Consider the following 25,083-nt stretch of genomic DNA (forward strand, 5'->3'; position numbering starts at 1 on the left):
AAGATGAGACTCTCCAGATAGCCTGCTGGAATTCTCTAGTCTGTGTCCTGATTGCCGGTACCCAAGTGGTACCTAGTCCACTGCATCAACCTCTGTGCTGAGTGTCAGCCTTGCGGGGGAGGGGAAATCCCTTGGTTCAATTGCATTTTTTCCATCATGATGAGGATACCAGAGTCAGAATGGAAGCCTGATGACCTTCACCACGGAAGAGGTCCCTGGGCGTGAGACCCTGGGGCCAAATCCTCCACCTTCCACCTGGGAGGGGCTGCAGCCTCCTCCCCGCCATCTGCCTTCCCTGACTAATGGGCTCCCAAGCAGAAACTGTACGGTTGTGAGGTATTATGAGAACAAAAATGTGAACCATTTTCTTGTGTAGCTATTGAGTTTGTCCAGTAAACCTGAGGTAAAGAATACTCTGTCTTTGAAGGATGTGACCAGAGAGGAAAAAAAAAAAAATCCATGAATACGCTACCAGAAGAAAACAAACTATGTATGGAAGGGCTTTTCCAGTACGAAGAACTCCTATCTCAACCATCTACTTCAGGACTTGGAAATTTAAGCGGTAAAATAATATATTATAAAATTGTTTATAAAATAGCAGCACACTCGGTGAAACATTACAGCTAGGTACTGTTAATGTGGATAACAATGAATGATCTTAGCTTCTTAGCAGCGCAAAAAAAAAAATAATAAAAAACTGAACATAATAAAATGAAAAATAAGAGACCCTTAGATTTTTCTCCATCTTAAACCCTTATACTACGAAACAAGGCAGAATCTGTGTATAAAACAATTCTTCAAAGTAGCCCTGTTCTGAACTTTTTTTTATTTTTACTTAAAAAGGCAAATATTTTAATAGCTTCATTACCTGTCAATTATAATTGTGCAAAAAAAAAAAAAAGTTGGTGCTTCAACCTCTCTGCTAACTGAATGCCTCTAAGACGTGGAGAGGAAAAAAAATTCAAGTACGCTGAATGCAACCTTGCAATGAAATCAACAAAAAAACGGAAACGGGAACAAAATGCCACACTGATGACCCGCTGTCTGTCTTTGCACCAGCAATAACGTTTTTTTCCATGTCCAAAGGAGGAGTATAGAGGTGGGAATTAAGATCCTTCTGTGCCATCAAAATGGTAACAGAGCTTTGTTTTTAGGAATGTTGTGACGGGGATTTCAGCGGAAGAGGGTGTGTCTTGAGTTCCGGTGGGGATGCCAGAGAGTGTCAGATACAGGACAGCAACCCAACTGGGGGCAGGAGGGGTGGGGGCACAGGAGGAGAAGGGAGGCATCTACTCTGCATGATTTGCATAAACCATCCCATCTATCCCTCGGGAACAATTTTTCAAAGTGCTTTTCGAATGGAATGGTTTATACCAAAACGCTCACCTGTGGACCAGACACGCCAATCAGCACCAAAGAATTCGTTTGTTTCCTAATGAGGGATGCCAAGGTCACATTACTCTCTTGAACACATCAGGAGAAAAGTTTCCATTCCAGATCCCACCCTCGGGCTCCATCTGCCTCCATTTCATAGGAGTTTTGGGGATGGCCCGTAGCTAGATTGCCCCTTTTCGATAAAAATTGGGTGGTGTCTGCAACGAACCATGTTTGGAAGAAGAAGCAAGATGTAGAAAAACGTGAAACCCCAGGATCCAATCACCTGTGTCCAACGGGCAAAACATCATCTCTTTTAGGTAGCAGCTACTGTAGACAGCAAGAGTTGTCACCAGAGACCCAGCAACGCTCCTGACCTAGTAACAAACAGGTGGTCGGGAGAAAGGGCGCTTCTTCATCCAAAATGGTTCCATCGCACTGAGATTATTTTGTAACTCCCTCCCCATCCTGCCCCTCATTTCTAACTCCTTCTCGAGTTCATTGCTTTGCAATCTAATCCTGCCATAAATGGCATCCGCAATTCCTCGACATTATCCTACCAGGGGGTATATACATGCTAGTTCATAACAGGAAAAAAAAAAGTCTCTAATTTGTTCCCATAGTGCAGGCATACATTTTCGCTAGCTACTCTGCAGGTTTTCCTGTAAGCATTTTACTATGACTTTTAACATCATCAAAACAATAACTGTTCGCATATATACGGGATTCCCTTCTGTTGTACTTCAAATAGGCACCAAATGCTTTTAATGATTCCGTGTTTATAGGACCTTTATCTCTCACATCTAAAAGATCTTTCAATATGATCTAGGTGGGGGCAGATTTTTTTTTTTTTTTTTTAAGTTTCATCCTAAAACGTAAGAGAACAAAACACAACCAGAGAGAAGGAGAGAGCGGATTGGACGCTTCTCTCCCATTCGGCCTGCCCGACATCCTCACAGGTCAATATCCCGCACGTCTGTAGGGGTGCTGGCTTGGTCCAGCTCGTCCTCCGACTTGGATCCGTCGCCCTGGTCCTGACGGTACTGCTGCAGGCTGTTTAGCAGCACCACCTCAATCTGCTCCTGGCAGGCTTTGAGGCAATCCTAGGGGAAGAAGGGTCCAGACCAGAGCTGTTAGCAAGGGCAACAGTACGCAGAGCAACTGACGAAGAAAACACACACGCTTCAAGCCCCGCCTAAGTCTGCACTCGCTTTCCCGTAGAAAGAAAGTTGCAATGTACAGGACAGGCATCCTTCCGGTGCCGGAACCTCACCACTCCAAGTGGGGTCCATGGCCCGGCAGCATCAGCACCATCTGGGAGCTTGTTAGAAATGCAGAACCTGGGGCTTCCCTGGTGGTCCAGTGGTTAAGCATCCACCTTCCAATGCAGGGGACGCAGGTTTGAGCCCTGGTCGGGTAACTAAGATCCCACAGGGCGCGGGGCAGCTGAGCCCACGGTGCCACAACTACTGAGCCCGCGCGCTCCGGAACCCACACGCCAAAACCAGAGACAAGCCTGCGTGCCACGATGAAAGATCCCGAGTGCCATGACTAAGACCCAACGCAGCCTAATTAATTAAAAGAAGAAAAAAGAAATGCAGAACCTCATCCCTGTCCAGACCGGTCAGATCAGAATCCGCATTTTAGCAGAAGCCCAGGTGAACTGTATGCACAGGACCTGGGAAGCACTGGCCAAGATGAGCGGCCGTGTGTGGCCACACAGTGCCTGGTAATCCAAGGGCCAGCGAGACGCTTCCCACCTGGGGACACGGGGAGGTGAGAGGGAAATCGGAAGGCCAACCGTACAGACAGTGTGACCGCACGAGACTACCCAAGGGATAGATAAGAGAATGGACTGAACTACACTGACCCTCATAGCAACTGCGGAACCGCTTAAAAACAAGCAATCTGTTTTTCGCTTATTTATCGTTCCCTTAACTCTCATAAAAATACAACACAGAAATGTTTACAAAATTCTGGACACTTGAGCCGTCTAATTTGGGACTAGGCAAAAAATTGCTTTGATATTAGTCTATATTTGGTAGGGAAGATTCAGAATGTGTTGATCTCAGGCAGATGCTTCTGTTAGCTGGGTGGCATGGGTCACGGCGGCAATTCGTGGGTGTCACTAGGGAGGGATGGTGGTTGGTACTAGCAAATGGGAGGTGAGCTGAAGAAATTGCTCTTAGGAGCTATTTCCCAACATCTTTCCTTGGCAAGCCTGCTTTCCTGTGCTCTCATAAGCAGCACAGACACGTGGAAAATAGGTTAAATTCGCTCTGCCTGGGTCTTTCCACAGTTTAATGTATGTTTCCCTTGTGCTTGTTTCCCCGTGCAACTGCCCAGTGGTCACTGTTTGCTGAGCACCGAAGCGTTATCTCTATTTTCCAAAGATCTAAAAATAAAGTTGGGGTTCTCAGGAACACCGTTTCCATACGCCCACATTTTCCTTTCTTATCTCTCATCCATTTCAGCTTTTTATGAAAATCAAGATTGGGAGCAATGGCAGACCGAGCACCAAGGGCAGAGATGAAATTTCACCTGCAATGAATTAAAGAGTGACAAGAAGGCAGGGGTATTTGCTGTCGCCCCACCAGACTTGCAGGCAGCCGCTAAGTTATTTTCCTTCTCTGACCTCAGTTTCCCCACTTGTAAAATAAGGCTCAGGAAACGCTCACAGACGGAGGATCAACTGAGATCATGTGGACAAAGTGCTAAGTTCGACACACGACAATCATTTATGATGAATAGAAAGAAGTCCATCCTGGACTGTGAAAGAATTCCTGAGATTTCTTTGAAACGAGGTACGAACGAGCATTTGCTCAGGATAGGTGAGGCGGGCAGTGCAGCGGGCACAGTGGATGGAGCATCCGGCAGGGCAGACGTACCCCGGCCCAGAGCTCTCCGTCCCCAGTGAGAAAGAGCCAGGGACTGGCCACTGAGGACCCACCAACATTTCTCAGACTGGCCTGTGGCCTCGCCTGGTCATGTCCTCTAACATGCCTGACCCCCAACTGGTGAATTAGAAGCTGATGGGCCTCGCCCACGGCCTGCTCTGCCCGTCCAGCTCTCCTCCTCCAAGGCCCATCCTGCAGTGGCCGTGCTTCTGGTCACTCACCACTCACGAAGGTGCTCGGTGGTGAAGGCTAAAGGCAGGATGCTTCTAAGGGCACCTGCATTTCAGTGGAAGGCACTAGAGGACCCGAAAGCCTTATGATCTCAAACAATTAGTCTTTTTTTTTCTTTTTTTTGCGGTACGCGGGCCTCTCACTGTTGTGGCTTCTCCCATTGTGGAGCACAGGCTCCGGACGCGCAGGCTCAGTGGCCATGGCTCACGGACATAGCTGCTCCGCGGCATGTGGGATCTTCCCGGACTGGGGCACGAACCCGTGTCCCCTGCATCAGCAGGCGGACTTCAAACAATTAATCTTAAAGAACAAGGGTAACAACGTAAAAACTGGCGAGAGTCAAAACTCCTCTGGCTTGTCCCTGAGGAAGCTCCTGGCCAATCCTGTCCGACTTTCCTTCCTCCAAGGCTCTATTTCTGGGTCAGCACATCTGCCACCCCAATAATACGACAAACTCAGGATGCCGTGATCATCACTGCCTTAGCCACACCAGCAGCCGAAATGGATGGTCCTCCAAACAGGGAGACCAGGCTCTGCAGAGCTAAAGAACTTGATTTGGGGCCACGGACAGTCTCCCTTTGCGTCACCCATGTTCCTACTGTTCCCGGTATTTAGACTTCCCTCTCAGCAGCCTTAGACCCTAAAGGAACAGTTCTGAGAAAGGCCTACAGGGAGGGCTGGCACACTGGGCAGTGACTTCTACGGGACTTCAAGAGAACACAGGCGTCAAATGTCATATTTATGTAACTTCCAGCCAAAAACAGCTTTCCCGAATAAAATGAAGAAAGATTTCACATAAAACGTAAACTCTCCTTTCTTGATTTTGCCAGTCCCATTTTAATTTCAATCTAAAGCATTCCTGACTATGGCCAGCTCTTCCTCTTTGATACCTCTTACTGCAAAGGAAAAGGGACGACTATAGCAGTTCCCCCAGAAATGAGGGACCCTGAAGCCCATAGGCTCAGCTGCGACAGAGCAGGAAGCTAAAGCTCTTGGTGGGTCAGTGGTGTCCCTCATTCCTGGAAAGCGCTCTGGGGTCTCCGTCTAACCCTCCTCTGGTTCCACTGCTTCATGACTTGGCTGTCCTAATCTGAGTTTCAACTGCGGGGACCTCTCGCTCTCGGCTAGATGAAAACCTACGTAAGGGCAAGGGCTTGTCTTGAATAAAGGATGTTGCACATTCTACTCTGACAGCGGCAGGAAGGAAATCGGCGTCCCTCTTCCTGGAAACAGAGCTCACTCCCTGCATTTTAAACCTTCCTTTAGGGTTGCAGGAGCCCTTCTTGGGCGTCCCAAGAGCGTGTGGATTTCCTGTGAGCTGGTGGAAAGTGAGGTCCGAGGGAGGGTGGGCTGGTGCCCCTACCTCCGCAGACACGCCCCTCCACCCAGTCCACCCAGCCCCGGTCTTGCCGGAGGGGCTCCCAATCTCCAGAGTGGGTAGGAGAGCGTCGGGGGGACTGGGGTGGGAGGGGTGATCTGGAGGAAGGAGGCCAAGCCCAGAGAAGGAAGCGGAAGGGGGACAAGTCGCAGAGCCTGAAGGGAACCCAAAGCGAAGCTGGAGAAGAGGGATGGCCACGTGTCCACGGGCGGAGTTCGAAGGCGACACACACAGGTCCTAACAGGATCTGGGAACGGGGGGCTCTGGGGGGCTTTTGGAGATCGAACAGCCAGCGGCGCCCACTTCACAGCTGGGGGAACCGACCCGAAGCTGGCTCCTCCCCAATCACACCTAGTTAAAAATGAACCCTGGCCTTCAAAGGCCGAGACTCCAATTCCAGAGCTGTCTTCCCTGTGCGCCTCTCTGCCTCTTCCGGGCTCTAAGGAAAGACAGAGCACAGAATCTCCGAGAAAGGGAGACACAGCCCAAGTGGCCTGGAAAACCCCCGACAGCGCCTCCGATGAAAAGATGCTCCGTGCACGGCAAGTGCCGCGGCTCCCGGCCCTCTGCTTCTCGGCAGCCTCCAAAAGCACCAGCCATTGTGTCGAGATGCCCCAAATTAAGCTGATTAGAAGGAGAGCCATAATGCTCGTCTGTCAGCCTGGACAGGTGGCACTCCACAGTGCTGGGGGTCGGGCAGGCCTCCAGCACGATGATGCTAGGGCCCCGCCCCCCGGCCCGGAGCCCTGACAGCGGCGTTTGTGATGCCCGGCTCCTTCCCCGGCCCCACTTCCTCCGCGTGCTGGCTCCAGCCCCGCGCCCCGCACCCTCCTCGGCCCTGTGAATGGGCTGCGGAACTGCTACCATCAGCCTCCAGTGTCACTGCATCACGGCATTGTCACCACACACGCACTGCACTCAACAGGGGCACAAAGGGCTGAATGAGCCCCAGACCCGCGGCCAACTCAGGCACAGACAACTTAGGAAACTATCTCATTCTTCCTTTCTTCACAGCCTGTTGGGCTTATTTCCTTGAATACCAAATGAGGCCCGCGGCAAAAATCAAGCTCAAGCAGGAGCGGGAAGCATCAGCCTCCATTTCTGTTTCCTCTGCCGTCCCACCCCCGGCTTCCCTTCCAGCGACTCTTCTGGAGGCTTCTGACCACAGGCCCTGTTCAGGGCACAAAGGACAGTCTCAGGGACACAGCGGCCTCCAGGAGAAGGTGTGCTGTGAGGGCTCTGGGGACCAAGGCAAGGGTGGGGACCCTAGGATTCTGACATGCAGTCACAATCGAGTCTTCCCTGGCGCTGCGGATTGCTCACTGACAAACAGCATCCTAATACGGCCAGGATGACCCTAGGGGAGGGATGTCCTGGGATCTTCTTGGGCAATAGTTAAGAATTCAAGGGACTTCCCTGGCAGTCCAGTGGTTAAGACTTAGCCTTCCAATGCAGGGGATGTGGGTTCGGTCCCTCGTCAGGGAGGTAATAAGATCCCACAGGCCTCCTGGCCCAAAAACCAAAACATAAAACAGAAGCAATATTGTGACAAATTCAATAAAGACTTAAAAAAAAAAAAGAAGGCAACAGAGAGTTTTGGTGTAATCTAGGTAGAAAAGGATACATATAATGACAGGACGACTCACATCTCTACCTGGTCTGTTAAATATCTTCCAATAACTTCCCATCTTCATGGCCTGTGAGCCCCAATTCTACTTGTTCATTAGTGACTTAGGAAAATGGTGTCACGTGAAAACCAAGTGACTTGCTCTAAGATAAAGGCAGGTAAAACTCAGGGGACCCTGACATATTGTTACTGTTAAGACCTATCTAGCTTTTCCAAAAGACCTGGCGAGACCAAAGCACTAGAAACGCACTTGAAACCCACCTGCCCAGCCTTTGTGCCCCTTCCTTCCTCCCCCGCCCTCCCCACGTCATTCCCCAACGACTCTGCCAGGGGATCTGGAGAAAAGGCTGAGTCAAAGTTGGGTCTCGTTCAAAAGAGTCTATATACAAGTGAACAGGGAGATAAAGGCTGGCACCAAGCTCTAGCAGGATGCCGAGGGGACGGAAGAGGAACCCCGATTCTGCCAGGGAAGTGGCCCAGTCGGTCCCCCCCTTCGCAAGCGGACCCTTGGCAACGGAAGCCCCGGTAGACGTTCCCCCAAAGCCAGAATGGCCTCTCTGGCTGGTGTCTGTTTTTAGCAACACTTAGGAGTAGAAGGAAAGGGTACTTAAAATACACCACCCTCTGAGACTTTTATTCCCTGTAAAACTGTCAGGCTTCTCACTCAGCTTTCTCTTTGGAATGAAGCGTTCCGGTTTATTTTGGCAACCAGAGCCAACAACAGAGGGCAGCTTTCTCAGGGCCGCGTGGGTCCCTCCTATCAAAGCTCTCCGCCGCCGGCCAGAGAGCCAGAGAGATGGCTCTGGCTGTTTCAGGGGAGAAAGAGGGGATCCTCTTTCTACAGTCATATCGCTGACAATCCACGGAAAAAGGACACCGTCAGCTGGCCCAGGTCTCTAGGTGCAAGGTGCAAGGTGCACGGGGCTAGCACACAACTGTAGGGGCTCTGGGGTCAAAGGCCGGCACTTCCCGATCCTTATCTGCCCGTGCACCAGGGCCCATAGGGCAGAAGGTGGTCTGGGCACTGGGCTTCTCTGTGGGAGGGCTCAACGCAAACCCCTGGACACTTCAGTGAGGCCCAAGGACATTATATGTCTACGTGGGTATCTACAACTTTTTGTTGTGGCAATATATACACCACCCAGCCCTGAGCGTCTTCATCAGTTTTAAGTGTACAGTGTTAGCTTTGAGTACATTCACTGTGTCGTGAGACCACCACCCCCTCCAGGACTTTGCTTCCCCAACGGAAACTCCATCCCCATTACACAATCACTCCTCCACCCCGCCCCCCCGGCCCTGGGAACCTCTATTCCACTTTCGGTCTCTATGGATTTGACTACGTCTAGGGGCCTCGGGACCTCATATAAGTGGCATCACACAATATTTGTCTGTGTCTGGCTTATTTCACTTAACACGTCCAAGGCTCATTCATAATGTAGCATGTATCGGAATTTCATTTCTTTTTAAGGTTGAATAATGTCCTATGGCATGCACATACCACAGTTTCTTTCTCCATCCCAAGGACATTTTCAACCACCAAGTGATGGCTTCTACTCTGCATTTTACCTCAGGCCCGGAGAGCTCCTTCCCGAGGGCTGATTTCCTACTGCATGTCTAGTTCCAAAAACACCTGCTTAGCATCCATTCATTTGATCTTCATTTGCTGGGGTTTTACGTGCTTTACTGTGGGTTCACCATACAATCGCTACGTTCCTTGAGAACAGGAACCTCGTCTTTTATTTTCCGTGTGCCGCCCACCCCCCCAACTTCTTCCACACTGTCTGTGCCTTGCTTGTTCCTGGGCCTTGCTCACAAGGTGACAGCCTGCACCAAGAACTCTCCAGACAACACAGGCTGACGGGTGGGAGGACTGAGCGCCCGAAGTCCGGCACACACACAATAGCTGAGGCACCAGAGGACATTCCCAGGGAGAGTGGGAGTGAGGCTCTGGGGACCCGAGGTAAGCTGGGAACTTCCTGAGCTCTCCAACTGTTCTCTGAAAAAGTGGTACATGCATGCTTGGTTTTTCACATTAACATGTTTAACCCGGGGCCGACGGGTGAGAACGAGGCACATGTGCGCATGTCCATTCAACAGCTGCGATTTTTAGAAGGAACCTCTAAGCCAGCTTTGTATCTAGTTGACCCAGTCTGACAGCAGACTAGGATGGCCTGGCTACATAGTATCTGAAAGGGGCAAGCGGTATCTCCCGTATGAAACGAGAGACTGGTTTGCGGACTTGAAAAGCAAGGCACAGACCACGAGCTCCACGGGCACCCCAGGGGCGACCTCTGTCCATCTGAAGCCAGTAAGGGGTGACAGAGAGATGCGGGAGAACGCTGGAGACCCTGTGGGACAATCAGCCCATCAGGGCACATCTAGAAATATCCGAAGGGGGTTACAATGCTGGCGGGGGGTGGGGATCAAACACTTGTCACTGACATTTTTGTCCCTGGGGGTCGAGGAGGCGCTGGTCTTCAGCGGGTTGGGAGTCCTTTTGGCAAGGCAGCCTTAATAGGAGATATTCAGAAAAGGAAGGAAGCGTATCATTTCTATAAATGCTAAGTTCCGTCCAAGATTTGCCTCTAGAGGATTCGAAGAGCATTCTTCCCAGGAAGCGGCCCTGGAGGGTCTTGGATCTATATTTTGGAAACCATGCTTCAGAAGCCTGTTTGGAGCCAGCATTTGAAAAGCATCTCTAAGAACTGTTTCAGAGGAGAAGCCCTCCCTGTGCCATGTCCTTGAGATGGTAATGAAGGCCAAGGCAAAATCTGGGGGGGTCGGGGCGGGGAGGCCAGCCAACCGCTGTCTTAGGCGTGCTGACATTTACCCTTTTGCCCAGCAGCCCTGGTGGAGGCACCGGCCCCAGGCCTGTAAACCACATTATCCCTTATAAGTCAATATATGCCCACAGCAGGGCATTCAGAATCCCCCTGACCATCCAGAGGGGGTCATCACAAAGTTCCCCTGCATTCTTGAGCCTCTCCATGGTGACTTGAGAGGGGCCTCAGAGCTGACACCCCTCTCTCGAGTGGCTTTAAACCAAAGGCCTTTTTCAAACAAAAAGATCCCAGGAGCTGCAGCAAGGGAGGAATGCAGGGTTCCCAGGCTGGGCGTCAGAGCCTCCAGGTTCTGGTCCCAGGCCTGTGACCCCAGCTTCTCCCCCTCTCTGACCTCGCAGAATCAACCTTCTAAGGACCGCAATTTCCAGCTAGCTGAATCAGAGCCTCCCTGGACCCTGGGCTGTCCCCCAAACCTCTCTTCTTCTAAGGAGCTCCAAATGCTGGCAACCAGAGTTACAGCCTCTGCACTGTCCACAGGGCACCCAGAATGGAAAAATCTATAGCTAATAATAGTTCCTCGCATTTGTACGGCACTTAACTCTTTTTAAAGTGCTTTTTAATCCGTCATCACGTTGAACTAAAGGGGAAGTGAGAGGCAGGCGGGGTGGAGAGGTCTGTGGAGGTGGACGCCTCCTAACGGTGAGGGGCCCCTCCGTCTCCCAAGCCCTGAGGTGCAGGAGGGGCTCGCTCCGGCCCTGCCTGCCAGCCTCAGCGCCCGTAAGCAGGCGAGAAAGCTCCACGCTGGAGGAGAGGCAGGCTGCGGATTGTACATAAATGGAAACAAGCAACAGGCAACAAGTCAGACCCATGGGGAAGCCCGGGCCACACAGGAAACTGGTCAGCAGCTCTCCCTTCCCCCTTGTCTCTGCTTGCGGAGTTCTTTTCTCTATCTGATGGCACGTGAGGCCTCACCTGCTGAATTCTGTACGACCGCGCGTGCCGATCTTAGAAAACAGAAACCAACAGCAACAAAGAACCTCTGCCACCTCCCCGTCGAACCAACTGTCTCTTTCCCTGAGCTGAGGAAAGGGAGGCCTGGTCTCAGCCAAGAGGACGGATGGGGGCCACCTACCACGTCGGTGTTGGTGATCTTGGCCAGAAGGTCCACCAGGGCATCGCCCGTGAGCGAGCTCACGTCCTCGTCCTGCTGGAGCCCACAGATGGCGGCCCCCACGCTTCCAGTCGCGATCATGGACGGCGGGTACATGGCGAACTTGAAGTCTGCGAGGACGAGAGGTGGAAGGTCAGGAACGAGGCGGAGGCAGGTGCTCCCCAGCCTGAGACACTCGGCAGGAGGGTGGCACAAGTGGCCCCTGGTCCCCACGGACGCATCCTCTCCTGATGCCGTTCATTTGCCCATGACTGTGGCGGTGCCAGATTTAAAAGGAGGGGACTGAGCAGAGCAGGGGGGTCTGAGACCAGTACAGACAAGACGACCCACACGCTCCGTATGTGACACGAGCCAAGGGCTCCAGATGTTCGAAGGAGGGCGAAGTACGAGCAGGTAAATCTTAGGACGGAACGACAGCCCTGACGTGACCCTGCCGCACCCTCCGGACAGGCACCAAGGACTAAGATGGCTCAGAACAAAAGAGATGATTTGATTGAAAAAAAAAAGAAAAGGATGGGACTTCCCCGGTGGTCCAGTGGTTAAGACTCCATGCTTCCACTGCAGGGGGCCCGGGTTCGATCCCTGGTCGGGGAACGAAGATCCCACAGGCCATGCAAGGAAAGTGGGAGAAGCAGCCATGGGGTGGGGGTGCTGGGGGGCAAGTTTCACACAATTCCCCACTTCTGCCCAGCGTCAGGGCCCTCAGGACGTTAGGAGAGAGGACAGGAAGTCAATCGAACGCCCAGTATTAGCCGTCCTCATCAGAGGAACGACTTGGTTTAGATTTTATGGCTTTGAGGCCTGAAGATCCCATTTTCTTGGGAAAAAAAGAGTGGTTTGCTAGAGACAAGTGTAAAAACGATGATACACTGGATGGGCTCGAAGCCCCTCATTTTCCATTTCTCCAAGAGCAACTACAGAGGATGCTTTTATGTACCAGCCTGGGAGCCCAAACATCAGTTTCTTCTGGGGGGGGGGTCCCCCAGAAGGGCTGGCAACTGCTGTCCATGGCAGGGAGGTAAGGACACACACCCCTTAGACCTGCTCCTGCTGCTAAGGGCTCCCACCTGCCGACACGGCCAGGACCTGACTCGTTACAGCCTGTGTAATCCAGCCGTCAACCACGGAAGCTGTGTACAATCGGTACCTGAACGTTGTGGATGAGAAACCGAGCTTTCTGAGTGTCCACTGCCCTCACCCTGCCCTGTGCTGATAGGTGAGAGACGTGAGAGTTTGGTCCCTGATCCTGACTGCAGCCCCGGAGCAGAGAGCATCTTCCACAAAGGGCTCTCTCTAGTTTTGCCATCATCCCAGTGAATTCACTGCATGTCGAAGTGGAAAGTTGGAGGGAGGGGGACTGCTGTAGAGGGAAGACGTGGGTCACACTTCCATTCCCAGCATAAGCACTGCGTTTAACCTACAGAAACAGTTCAACCTACTATCTCCCCCTCTTGCTATTCTATCAACATAGTCCAAGGACGCACTTTTATCAGTGACTCCATTGTCCACATCAGGTCAGTGGCGTCCTCAGAAACTGCGCTGGGTTGCTCAACCAGGCACACACCCTTCCCCTCCTGGCCGAATCCCATGAACGCAGCAGGCCTGGCCGTCTGTCTGTCTTTCTCCATGGCCTTCTGTTCTTAGCCCACGCACCATCTCCACCTCTCGAGGGATGTATATATATTACGCCATTCCACCCAAAGCCTGCTGTGCTCTAACTCGTCCAGAGCCTTCTCTGTCCCCGGACAGTGACGAAGCCAGCCTCCCTGCCTCCCGCTCTGCTGTAGGTCTCTTCACATGGGGTCACAGGAGTGTTTCTCTGCCCAGTAACCTCGTTAGCTCCCCCCCGGGACATTCACAATGCAGAGGCAGCAGCCAGCCCGTGGCCCTGGGCCCACACAGGCCCTGGGTGGGAGCAGCTGGCAGGGAAGGGCAGGGCAGGAGGGGATCCCCGGCCCCCCTGCCCCAGGCCTCAGCCCAGGAAGCATAGCCCACACACGCCTATCTTTGCACCCCGCTGCCTGCAAACCCAACTCCCACTTCCAGCAAATGAATTAACTCTGGCAGTCAGGGCGTGTGGATGGACGATCCTGGGGTTGCCGAGAGGATCGTACCTCCCTTCTCGTTTTGTGGGAAAATGCCGAGGGACACTGTTCCCGGCCCTGCCCCCCAGAACTGGGGAGCAAGGGCTGCATGAACACGGCAGCCTCTGGGCAGCACCGACAGGGCCAGGGAAGCTAGGCTGGCCCTGCTGAGCAGCAGGGCAGTGACCCCCTCTAGGGCCCCGACAACTGCCCGGCTCTCCCGCAAAGCCAGGTCCAGCCCGTGGGACCCTGGGCGAGTCACTTCCTCCCTCCCAGCCCCCTTGGAGTCCCAGTTGTCTACGAGGAGGGTGGAGGTAGAGCAGCGAACTAACTGGTTTTTCTAACCTCCACCTGCAACTCAGTACAGGGTCATGAAATTCATTTGTAGGTGGTGACCAGCATTTTTTGTTGCTGTTGAGTTGAACAAAATGTTAGAATAGAAAGTATCAGGAAGTAATGCAAGTAGTGAGAGTCAATACTGTCTTAAGAAACATTTGTATCGATTTGACGTACACTGGCAGTTATCCTGAGTTGCCTTACAAAATGTATTTCTTCCTTTATGGTTTAGGTCAAAAAAGTTGGAAGATGGTAGGCTGGCTAATCTTCTCGGGGCCTTCCGGCTCTAACTGGCTTTTTACTTAAGGCTCTGGAGTAAAAACGACTCTCAAGGAAAAGAATAAGGAAGAGACAATAGAACACAGCACAGCTCCCCCCAGGCAGCAAAGTCACAAGACATCTCTCTCCATCGAGCAGTTCTGCATGGCCTCAGGGGCTGCCCCAAGACCACACCCAGGGACACCCCCTCTCTGCTGGTAGGGGAACCGGCAGAGAGAAAAACACCTGAATAAAACACCTGAAGGGTCGTGTCCTTGTGCTAGCTCTTGTTAGCTAACCTCCACACTCACCCATGGAAAGTTCCATCCAACCCATTCAGCCATTTCTGGAAACCTTAAACTTTTGGCTATGGAACTGGATGGAGATAGATTCACAATATTTACTTGAGGGGGCAAAAATAAGAACAGGCTTCATGAGGATGTGCTATGATCAAGATTGCAACTGTCCATAAATATATAAATAGAAATGCATCGACATGCATGCACCTGGGGAAATTAGGAGAATACAAAGATGTATGTACATTTCCCCACCATCCAGTGGGGGAAACATTAGTTATTCACAAAAATAAAATACAAAGTAACGATCTCTCCCAAATCTCTGAGTCTCTTGGTCAAGAATGCTGACAAGCTCTATGTTGGTGCTGAAGGTGTGCTCAGGGGTGAGGGCCTATCTCCATCCTCAGCTGCCCACCCGGAAAGCTGAAGTGTGTGTGACTTCCTAAGAACCCACCCCCCAGAGTGAGAGGCAATTAGCTGAGCAGGGACCCATTCTGATCGAGTTACGACGAGTTCCAGGCAGCACGATAATGATTCCCAAGACATGGGATGATGATTCCCCCAAGACACGGGACATATGAATAAAATACAGCATGGCGCGTTCTAAGTGGCTAAGTGACTTCTAAAGAAACGTCTCAAAGAAAGGAGGTGCCCACGTGGATAGGAGCATTAGAGACACACACTTCGGAGGATTCCCCAAAAGGAGGTGGGAAGGGTTTGGGCCAAGCAGCTCCAAGCACTGGAAGGTGGAGGCCACGGAGGCTGGTGACCTACCACCTACCAGCTGCGTGAAGGTGGGCAAGTTACCTGACCTCTCTGAGCCTCCATTTTTCCACCTACACGTAAGGATAATAATTATACTCTCATAGTGTAGTTCTGAGGATTCAACTAAGAGAACAGTGCCTGCTGCAGGGATGTGGGGAAACAGCAGGCCCTGCACAGCAAGGCCGGGAGAACGAGGGCTCTGCTCTGGCCGCCCTGAGGCTCTTTCACTCCCTGTGTGTGTGTGTGTGTGTGTGTGTGTGTGTGTGTGTGTGTGTGTGTGTGTCTCTCGCAGAACCGGCCTCATCGTGTCCCCACTGCCTCCTGCTGCTTTGTCAGCAGTGGGGGAAGCTGAGGCCTCACAGGGGGATGGAAAAGAGGGCACAAGCACACAAGGAATGAACGAGAAGTCGGACTATTCATTCCACTGGGGTCACCCAGAGCCAAGGAACGGGTCCCATACCCCAGCAGCCCTGACCTGACCTCCACCTTCTCGGTGAGGCCAGCAGCGGCCTCACGGGGAACCCCAGCTTCACCGACCAGCCCAGGCAGTGTTCCTACTGTTTGCTTACTTGGCAAGGAATTAGCAAAGAACAAGGTGAAATTCACCTACTTCAAGACACTCCCTTTTACGGGTGAATCCATGAAATCTTGAGAGGTTAAGTGACTTGTCTAATGTCTGATGCCGGGCCTGGGCTTAAGATGGAGAGAGGCATCTGCACGCTGCACCCAGCGCTCTGTGAGACTCACCAGCAGGTAAAGAGCTCTTCAGAGGCACCGCCCACGCCCCACTGGGAACACACGGCCATCTTTCCCATCAGAGGCCGGAGAAAAGCCCAAAGGAAGGAGCCCTGGCTCAGGAGTCCAGGAGATGGGAACCCCTCCCGTCTGTGGCCCCAGCCCACTGTGGGATCCTGCAGAGACGCTTCACCACCCAAGGACCTCCTGGGGCCCCGCGGGGCTCCTTAATCTGGGCAAGGGCAGGAGAGCTGCTCCACGTTCATCAACTTGGTTAAGATTTCACTGAAGGAAGCGTTCTGAGCTAAGCGGGTTTGAAACCACAGATTACATGGCCCTGGGGGTGGCTTTATCCCCATTGTTTTGACTATGGTGGCTGAGGCCTTGACCGGCAAGGGTGACCACCGTGCTTCTGTTCACCACTAGGGGGCGAGAGGCGCTCGCTCCGAGGGGAAGAGAACCAGGGATGCCCTCCTCTCCCTCTCCTCCAACCTGCCTCAGGTGGGCCTTTAAAAGGCCAGAGCCGGTGGGGGGCTGGACGAGGGCCCTCAGCCTGCCCCCCACCCACCTTACAGCCAGGCGGGAAGTGAGATGGGCCCTGTCAAGCTGCCCGTCCCCACGTACGGAAGAACTGAGACTCCCGGTTCAACAGTCCACTTCCCTGGGGCCCCGTGACCGCTCCTCGGTGGAGGGAACTCAGAGGGTCGCAGATGGAAAGGGCTTTCCATTCTTCCTTCCACCTTCCAACCACCCAGGCAGACCTCCCTTTCTGGATCAGGGGCCAAGTCGTGGACCCTCTCTGGGCCACCACTGTTCGGCTATAAACTAGGGATGAAGCGTCATGAGACACGTCTAGGTACGGCCAGGAGGATGGGGAAGCACTGGGGTATCACCATCCCTGGGGCCCAGGCCCGCTGGGCAGGGAGCCTGGATAGCTCAGGGCAGCACCTCGGGGTGGGGGGCTCCTAGGCACAGAGGGAGATGCGGGGTGCCGTGGGAAGGGAGGCTAAACACCTCCTCCCTCACCCCCACCCGCGCCAAGTTCAAACTCAATGCCCCTGGCTCTTCTAAACTAACTGGAATCATCTGTTCAGTATGATGTCATGCATCAGGAATCTCCCCCACGCCGGCGTGCGATCCTGAGTCATCCCAATGGTCTCTTTCCTCGTTGGCAGACTTGGGGGCTCTGCCATCAGGGCGGCAGCAGGGGGATGCTGAGGAACAGACGGCTGCCCAGCATCCAAAGCTCCAGGGAAGGTGGTTATGAAGGGCTCCCCCTCACCCCATGGCCTCCACTGACCAGCACCCGCCGAAGTCTCCGCCCCAGAGGCTGTTCAGGGCTGAGCAGGGGAGGGAAGGGGGCACCTCTCTCCGTCTCACCACCATGTGAAGCCTCAGCCCCGGGAAGGAGGACTGACAGCCCAGCCCTTCCCGCTCCTTCCCCTTTCACACACAGGCACTCTCCACGGACTGCGGGACCACCGCCAGCTCTTTCACAAGCAGCTTTCCCCCTCAACTAGCCACACAGCCCCAGGTCGCTGCCCCTGGCTGCCGGTGCTCCTGGAGCTCTAAGGCAGAACGTCCAGGATCCCTGGGGGGGTACGGAGCAGGACCTGGGCTGCTGTAACTCGCGCCTGCTACCTGCCGGCCTGTCCCAGGCACACGCCCATTGCTCACACCCTGGCCCCAGAACGAGGCATCTCATCTAGCCGGAAGGTGTTCCCCTCAAGAAAAGCAGCCCCTTGGCTTTTACTCCGTCAGGCCCACGGCTCTAAAACCCCAGGCAGCGGGATGCCACGTGACTCGGCCATGCAGACACACTCAAGGGCAGATCAGGGAAAGAAATGCCTCTCAGACAGGCTCATCCCCTCTAGACCCAGGAAACGTCTGAGACCCTCCCTGTGCTCTGAGCGGTCCACACGTGGCGCTCAGTACCCGGCTGGAGGTGTTCTTATTCCCATCCTTCCCTGCCCGGGCCCCACGCTAGCTCCTCTCTCAAAAGGCAGTCTTCCCGACCTCCTCTGCCTCCCCTCAGACCTCTGTCCCCTGTCCCTGAATCCCAGGCTCCCTCCTCGGGCCCCAAACGTGGCAGCTGCCCCAAGGACCTGGCCAAGAAGGCCAGGAGTGGCGGATGGGATCCCCCATTTTAGGGCGCGGGCCTTTAGGCAAGCCGGGGATCTGCTTTTGGCCTGGGTCACTCCACCCACCCTCCCGACCCGAGTCAGAGATCAGCAGGGAGGGGTGGGCAGGTGGACCCCAAAAGGTACGTCCGTCAAGAGACAAGGTCAGAGCAGAGCTCCGGCTAACGACAGCTGGGCGACGGAGGAGCGCAGGGTCGGGGTCAGCTGTCCTGAAGAGAAAAGGGCTGGTTGACCCCTTCTCCACAGTGAGTCGTGACAATGGAGAGGAAGGGACGGCGGGGCCTGGGAGACACAATGACAAGTCAATGAGGGGCTGACCTCTAGGGGCCACCAGGCCAGACAGCAGGAGGGGAGGACGCAGAAGGAGGGCGACGGTGCGCAGGGCAGCAAGAATCGCGGGCAAAGAATGGGCCCCCAGGGCTGCAGGAAGGGCGCGGGGCTGGGCTGGGCCTGGATCTGGGAAGCTCAGGGACGGGAAGCCTGCTCTGGGATCCACAGTGGGGGGCTGGACCCTGCATCTGAGCCTGCAAGGGCCGAGCACGGCGCCCTGCTAAACTCAGACGGGGGCAGCAGGGTTAGGGTTAGGAAGGTCACTGTATCCACTCAGTAAGAGAGTCAGAATCGGAGGCATGTTCACATTTAGTACCAGGGCACATCGCCTACACCTTGCCTGGTTGACAAAGGACCTCCTTGTACATCACCTCTCTTCTGAGGTCCGTATTCCTAACCACCTGAAAAGGCTGTAGGAGCGTCATGTGTCAATAGGCATATTTTGCAGATGAAGAGGCCTCCGAGAGGTCGCGGGGTGGTAAGTAGCAAAGCCCGACCTTGTGACTGTGACCAGGGCACGTACGCTATATTGCAGATAACGCGTTCAGCTTCGCAAGCTCCAGAGTAACACGTAACAAGATACTGAAAGAAGTCAAGCCCCAGGCCCACCTGTGCGACTCCAGTACATACCCCTGGCAACCGTGAACCCCGCCCTCTCACCCGGGGCAGGGGGGAAAGCTCCACCCAAGCAAGTTCTTTCCCTAACACTTCTGATTGTGAAAATATGAACTCCTGACGCTCTACCCTGGCCAACGATGGGTCCGGAGTTTCTCCCATGGCCACTACTGTTAGTGCGGGGGGGAAAAGATGGCGGAAAGTGGCCAAAGTTCAGTGTGATGAGACTGCATCAAACCACTGCCTTTAGTTTATCGGTTAATTGCAAAGCAAACGGGGCCAACAAGGACTATGTATCCATTGCGGGATCAACGGGGTGGGCGTAGAGCTCTTAACATGAAAAGGCGGTTGCAGTGTTAAAGGCTGCAATCAAAACCCCAACACGTGTTGGGAGGGCAGCAGAGCCCAGGCTCAGGCAGCAGTCCCTGCTGAAAACCCCCACATGTTCACCGGAACCCTGCAGAAGGAGCGGCCGGAAGGCAGTAAATGCCCTGCAGCCAAAAGAATTCCTCTGGCCTCCCTTACCACTTATCAGGGCAGGCGGTATTTATCTTGACAGCGTTCCTCAGACCTATATTTGCATCCCGCTCCCCTCCAAATTTCCTCCTGGGCTTATCTCCAAGCCATCCTTTTCCTCCAAAGATGAAAGATTGAAACACGACCAGAGGGCAGTATATATAATCTTCAAAGAGCACTTTAGACACCATAAAGAATATTTTAACAGGCACTATTTTTTTTTCCCCCTCACCACACCTGTCCTCATAAACCATTTATGAGTTTGGCAGAGAGAGAAAATATACCAGCTGAGATAAAGGAAGGAAGAAAACAGCCCAGGAATGAAACCTTGGACTCTAGATTACTTGGGACCCCTCTCCCCTCAACCCCCCAATCCCTGGAAGTTAGGGCTGCGGTCCTCCTCCCCTTGAATCCCGCCCCCCCCAAAGCCCTCCCCAGCACCCGGCCCCCACTGGGCTCCAGCAGCTCCTACCGGTGGCGCACAGAGCAATGAAGGTCTGAGCATGCTTGCGGATCAGAGACAGCTTCTCACTGGGCTGAGGCAGCTTGCGAAGGATGTGCTCGATGAAGTCATGGGGGGTGACGGCCGCCAGGTTCCACTTCAACTTGCCCAGCACCACCAGCTCCCACTCCTGGGGACGGAGGGAGGAAGGGAAGAGTATAAAACCCACAGGCTGACCTGGCATCCGGGACTGGGGGCTTGGCTTCCAGATTAGTCTTCATAAGGATTCTCATTAGGACACGCGGCTAGATTGGAAGGCGGGGCCATTTATCAGAGTGGCCCTAAAGCTTTGAAGTGGGTGACGGCTCTTCTTAGGCTTCAAAGGTCAGGCTCCACTGAAAATAATGAGACCCCAGGTAGCTGTTGCCAAGGTGGTACTTTCTTCTATTTCTCTGCCTCTCCGGCTCCCCGACCCACACCCAACCCTGACTTCCATTCCAGGAGATGCTTCTGACCGCCCACCCAGAAGGTTGAATCTACAGTAAGATACCGCCAAGGTCATTGTAGCCGTTTGGTAGCAATTTACTGTATATCTATCACCAGATTAATAGTCTTTTTAATCCTCTTGGAAAAATGATGTACACAGAATAAAGCTCAAAATTAGGTTTCTTGGCCCAAATCCTTGGCAACCAATTCGCTTGCTCGTAGTTGGTGCCAAAAAGTGCCATTTTTCTCGCTGCTGCTAAAACTTTCCCCTGGACACGTAATGCAGAAATCTTGGGAAACGATACTCAGACGCGGGGCATCCTTCCCCTTAAATGTTTCACAGGCCTTTGTTACCATGACTGAAGGACCGCATGGTCACTGGCAACCCCACTGTGCAGCTGGAGGTGATTCAGGGCAGGGTGAGGGTCCTTGTTCAAGGTCATAGAAGCCCGCAGCCCAAAGGTTGGCACCATGCAACCCTGTCTCTTGTGGGCCTCTCACCAGCAGCCCACCTACTGAAAAACCTTGTTTCTCTCCCTTATTGGGATACGTTGGGGGGAATTGTGCTCAAAGGGAAACAAGCCAAAGAGAAAGCCTTAAAACTATGTGCAGTCAGAGGAAAAACAGGCCTATCGATCTATCAGCAGCAGCAAAATGAGCGACCAGCTTACCAGTGTAGTCCGTTCCCCCATTCACCCCAAGTTACCGACTGTCTTCCGCCTGCTAAGCCGGCCACCAGAGCCCTATTCTGCCTGCGACCCACAGCACCGGCTGGCTGTGTGGTCTGGGCCAATTCCCTCCCCTTCCCTGGCCTCGGCTTTCTTGTTGGTAAAATAGGAGGACTCCTCCAGTTCTCAACTTCTGGGATAAAGAGACAGAGACTGGAAGAAGTCAGATTTGTCTGCAGCAATATAAATTAGCTTGGCAAGCCCCTGGAAAAAAACTGGGGTGCTCTGAAAAATGCCCGAGTCCCCCATCATGTTGAAACAGTGAAGCGGAAGGAAGATTCGTTTTCCTCGTCTCCCGTGAGAAATATAACTGGATCCCAATTTTAACCTTGCTCTCTTTACCTGCTTTCAAGTCTGCCTTGGCTTTTTACGGGAGGTTGGGGGTGAAAACCCAGATAGACTACTAAACAGTCAGTGTCTTCCAAGATGGCTTGAAATTCCAGCTCTCCTTCTCACGGGGGAATGTGAGTATAAACCACTCGACTTGTACGATTATTAAAAGAAGCAGATCTCCTAGAAGAAAGCACCTTTCTGGGCCTCTCGGACCAAACCAGAAGCAGCTGAAATCTGGCAACTGTTCAAAGGTGAGGTCATTCATGCCCCTCTGCATTCTCGGAGATTCCTCCCCATCCTTGCACATGTCTGCCGCTAGGTGGCAGCACAGCCTCAGGGAGGAAGGCCTCTCACAAAGAGCTCAGTTCAGGCAGCCAGTCCGGGGCCCTGTGGACTTAAGTGCAGGCCTGGCCAGCGGGGAGGGGGAGGGGGAGGGGGTGGGAAGAGGGGGCCCCTTTTCCAAACAGTTGGGAGACAGGCTGTGCAGATCACTGAAGGTGGGCCTCTGGAGCCACCCAACCAATGCCACGCTGCTGCCACATGGCCGTCTTAAGTATGAAGCTACAGGGGCAGAGTCCTATTGGGTGGGAAAAAGGTTTGCGGGCAGAAAACCAGAGTCCAGACAGGACCCCGTGTCTATGTAGAGGTAACAGCCCCACCGGAGACAGGAATCCAGGCCTCCCAACCCTCTGACAAAGGGCCCAATTTGACTCTGCTCAAAAGCCAATGAGCTGGTATTTAGTGAACAGCTACTATGTGCGGGTATCTTGAGACTCTTAAGAAGTGCCTAAGACCTACCTTTGAACTCCCGGTTCTTAGGAGACACGCCACATGTGTATTTGAGAATCATGTGAGAGGTTGATTTCTGTCTCGGAATTCAGCGATTGAAAATTTGGAATTTAATTAAAATATTTTATCACTGTGTTTCATGCCTCCTCTGCATACGCAAGCGGGCGCGTACACATTGCAGATGAACCTCACCAACACAAATCTCCCTGAGCGAGGATCTTATTCATGGGTGGAGTCTCGGTACTTCGCACAGAGCCCAGCACACAGTAGGAACGCAAGGAGCCTCGTGTTAAAAGAGTTCCCAGAAGTGTGAAAACTTCAGTGATGGGTAACTTGGGGTCCTAAGGATCTGTTCTGGGAGCAGCGGCATCAAAGTATATTATTAGGATAGGGGAGAGAAGAAAGGCAGGGGGGAAGGAGGCAGTCATTACCAGCAGCTCCTGAGGCTTGATGGAGTTGTCCGTGTAAATGCACAACTTCTCAGCGGTCAGCGGGATGGTCTCTTTGAGCTTGGAAGCCAGGAACATGCACACGGCCCCCAGAAGCTGCAGATGGGTCTTCGGAGTTGGGACTCCGGCCAAGAAGCGGTCCAGGTAATTGATGGCCAGAGGAAAGACCTCTTCTTCGCACTTCTGCTCCTCACAGACCTATGACACGAGTGGGACAGGGTCGGGGTGGGGGGACACCATAGTATCAGGAGAAGAGGAAAAAAGGGAAACCGCATAATCTAGGGAAACGACAAAAATATTGAATTTGTCCGGGGGGGGGGAGGGGGAGGGGAGTAGAATAAGCGATCAGAATGAAGGCGAGGAAATTGGGGTCAATCTGAATGGCCATCGGCGCTGGGGTCCTCCCCGGGAGCCTAAAATCTCACAGGAGAGGTGGGTTAAGGACCCCGAGGCCGAGGGCGCAGCAGCTCCGGCCCCGCCGCCCCCGTGGGCCGCTCACCGCTCCGCTCGCTCGCACTCACTCACTCTCTTTTTTGGATTTCGTCATCTTTTCAAAAAATCAATAAAAATATTCTGGAGGCTCCGGGGGTCTCGTTCTTGGTCTCATTCGGACCCCCAGACCCTGCTCTATCATTCCCGACAATTGAAAAAATTGTCGGGGGGAGTCCCCGCGGCCCAGGCGCCGCATTTGGGGGGGTGGGTGGGGAGAGGTGGGGAAGCGGGGGGAGGGCGGAGGGAGCCAGCGCCGCGCAGCCTGGGCGGCCGGAGTCGGGGCAGGGGAGACGGGTTCAAAAAATAATTAAAAATCGAGGAAATACCCCAGACAAGACCTTTCGCCGTGAAAACCCCACAGAGGACCCAGGCTACCCGCAGCGGAGGTTTGGGGTGCCGGGAAGGTCTGGACCGCGACCCCTGGGGCTTTGGATACCGAGGGGGAAACTTGCAGGGGTGAGCGCGGCGGCGGGAGTGTCCGGCCGCGGCCCACAAGGGCAGAGGCCGGGGACGGTGGCGAAGAGCTGGGGGACAGACGAGGACGGGGAGCCGCCGGAGAGAGGCGCGGGGGGCTCCGGCCTCTCCTTCGGGGGGGACCCGCTATCCCCCCTGCACACACCTCCTCCCCCCTCCCACCCCACCCAGCTCTCCGCACCCAGGAAACTGAAGACCGAAACGTAAGTAACCTTCGTGAGGGAGGGGGGGATCGGGGGCGAGGGCGCCATCAGAAGTGGGGGGCCGGGATAGTGGGGTGCGAGGGGGAGCGGGCGACGCGTTCCAGCCTCTCCACCCCGAGTTTACAAAGCAACATGGCGAAACCACGGCAGGTCCGGAGCCGTGCAGACGTGGGCACACGGCTCGCTCCGCAAGGGTTCGGAGCGAGGGGAAAGAAGTGGTTCTTTTGGGTTCCCCGAAAACACACGTTTCTTCAGTGTGACTTCCGGGGCTCCTGAATTCCCCGTTTCTCTTCTCCTCCCTCCGCCCTCCGCCCTCCCCCCTTAAGTGCCAACGCGGAGTCGCGACCACAGGCGGGGGGCGGGGGCGACCCGAGCCTAGGACGAATTTGCCCAGGCCTTTGGTGGGGGGGCTGATTTTTTAACTTTGGGGTCCCGGCTTCCCGCTCCTACTCCCTTCTTCAAGGCACCGAAAGCAGCCTCGGCTTCGCAAAAGACAGGTCGGGGTGGTTGGGGGCGGGGGGAGAGGAGGCAGCCACATGCAGGCACCCGCGCGCGGGATGCTCCCCCACCCCGGCCCCGGGACAGCCTCGCTGCTCCCAGATTTGCCTCCTCCCTCCTCCCCCTCCCCCCGTTAATCTTGCACCCCGCAAGGAACAGAAAGGAAGCCACGCGTCTCGCCGAGGGCACGGGGTAACCTCTCGCGCAGCAGCGGGGAGGCGGGCGCGGAGGCTGCCCTCTCGCAGGTTCAGGGTCCCCGCGTGGGGTCTGGGGTCCGGGCGGGGACGGACGGTGCGCCTGCCTGCAGACCTACCTCCAGCATCCAGGTGGCCACCATCCTGCGCATGTAGGGCTGGATGTCCTTCTGCACGCACTTGAAGTAGGAGCACTGGGGAAGGTAGCGCTCCTCGATGGTCAGCAAGTTCTGCAGCACGCGGTCGTCGTGAAGCAGGTTGGCGTCCGGCACGGCCCTGCGGACCGGGTCCACCTCTCCGCACAGCAGCTCCATGGCCAGCTGGGTGCCCACTCGCGCCCCTGCGATCTCCGGACTGGAAAATTGGGGGGGTTTTTGGAGGGGGGAGGGGAGAGGATTCCCCTTACCTCCTTCCTTTGGCTAAATAAGGGGTTTTCGGGGAAATAGCGAAGGGCAGAG

At 54.2% G+C, this 25,083-nt stretch overlaps 1 protein-coding gene across 1 annotated transcript; it reads right to left on the reverse strand.

Moving 5' to 3' along the window:
- Nucleotides 1-1,774: 1,774 nt before the first annotated feature.
- On the reverse strand, nucleotides 1,775-24,987 carry CCND2 (cyclin D2). The gene is made up of 5 exons (XM_079715329.1): nucleotides 24,745-24,987; nucleotides 22,747-22,962; nucleotides 20,010-20,169; nucleotides 11,423-11,571; nucleotides 1,775-2,477 (listed from the first exon to the last, which is right to left on the reverse strand). Exons 1-5 carry the CDS (start codon nucleotides 24,937-24,939, stop codon nucleotides 2,328-2,330), a joined length of 870 nt encoding a protein of 289 aa, XP_079571455.1. The 5' UTR covers nucleotides 24,940-24,987; the 3' UTR covers nucleotides 1,775-2,327.
- Between the last annotated feature and the right edge of the window lie 96 nt (nucleotides 24,988-25,083).

The sequence above is a fragment of the Hyperoodon ampullatus genome (genome assembly GCF_949752795.1).
Source record: "Hyperoodon ampullatus genome assembly, chromosome: 11".
NCBI lineage: Eukaryota > Metazoa > Chordata > Mammalia > Artiodactyla > Ziphiidae > Hyperoodon > Hyperoodon ampullatus.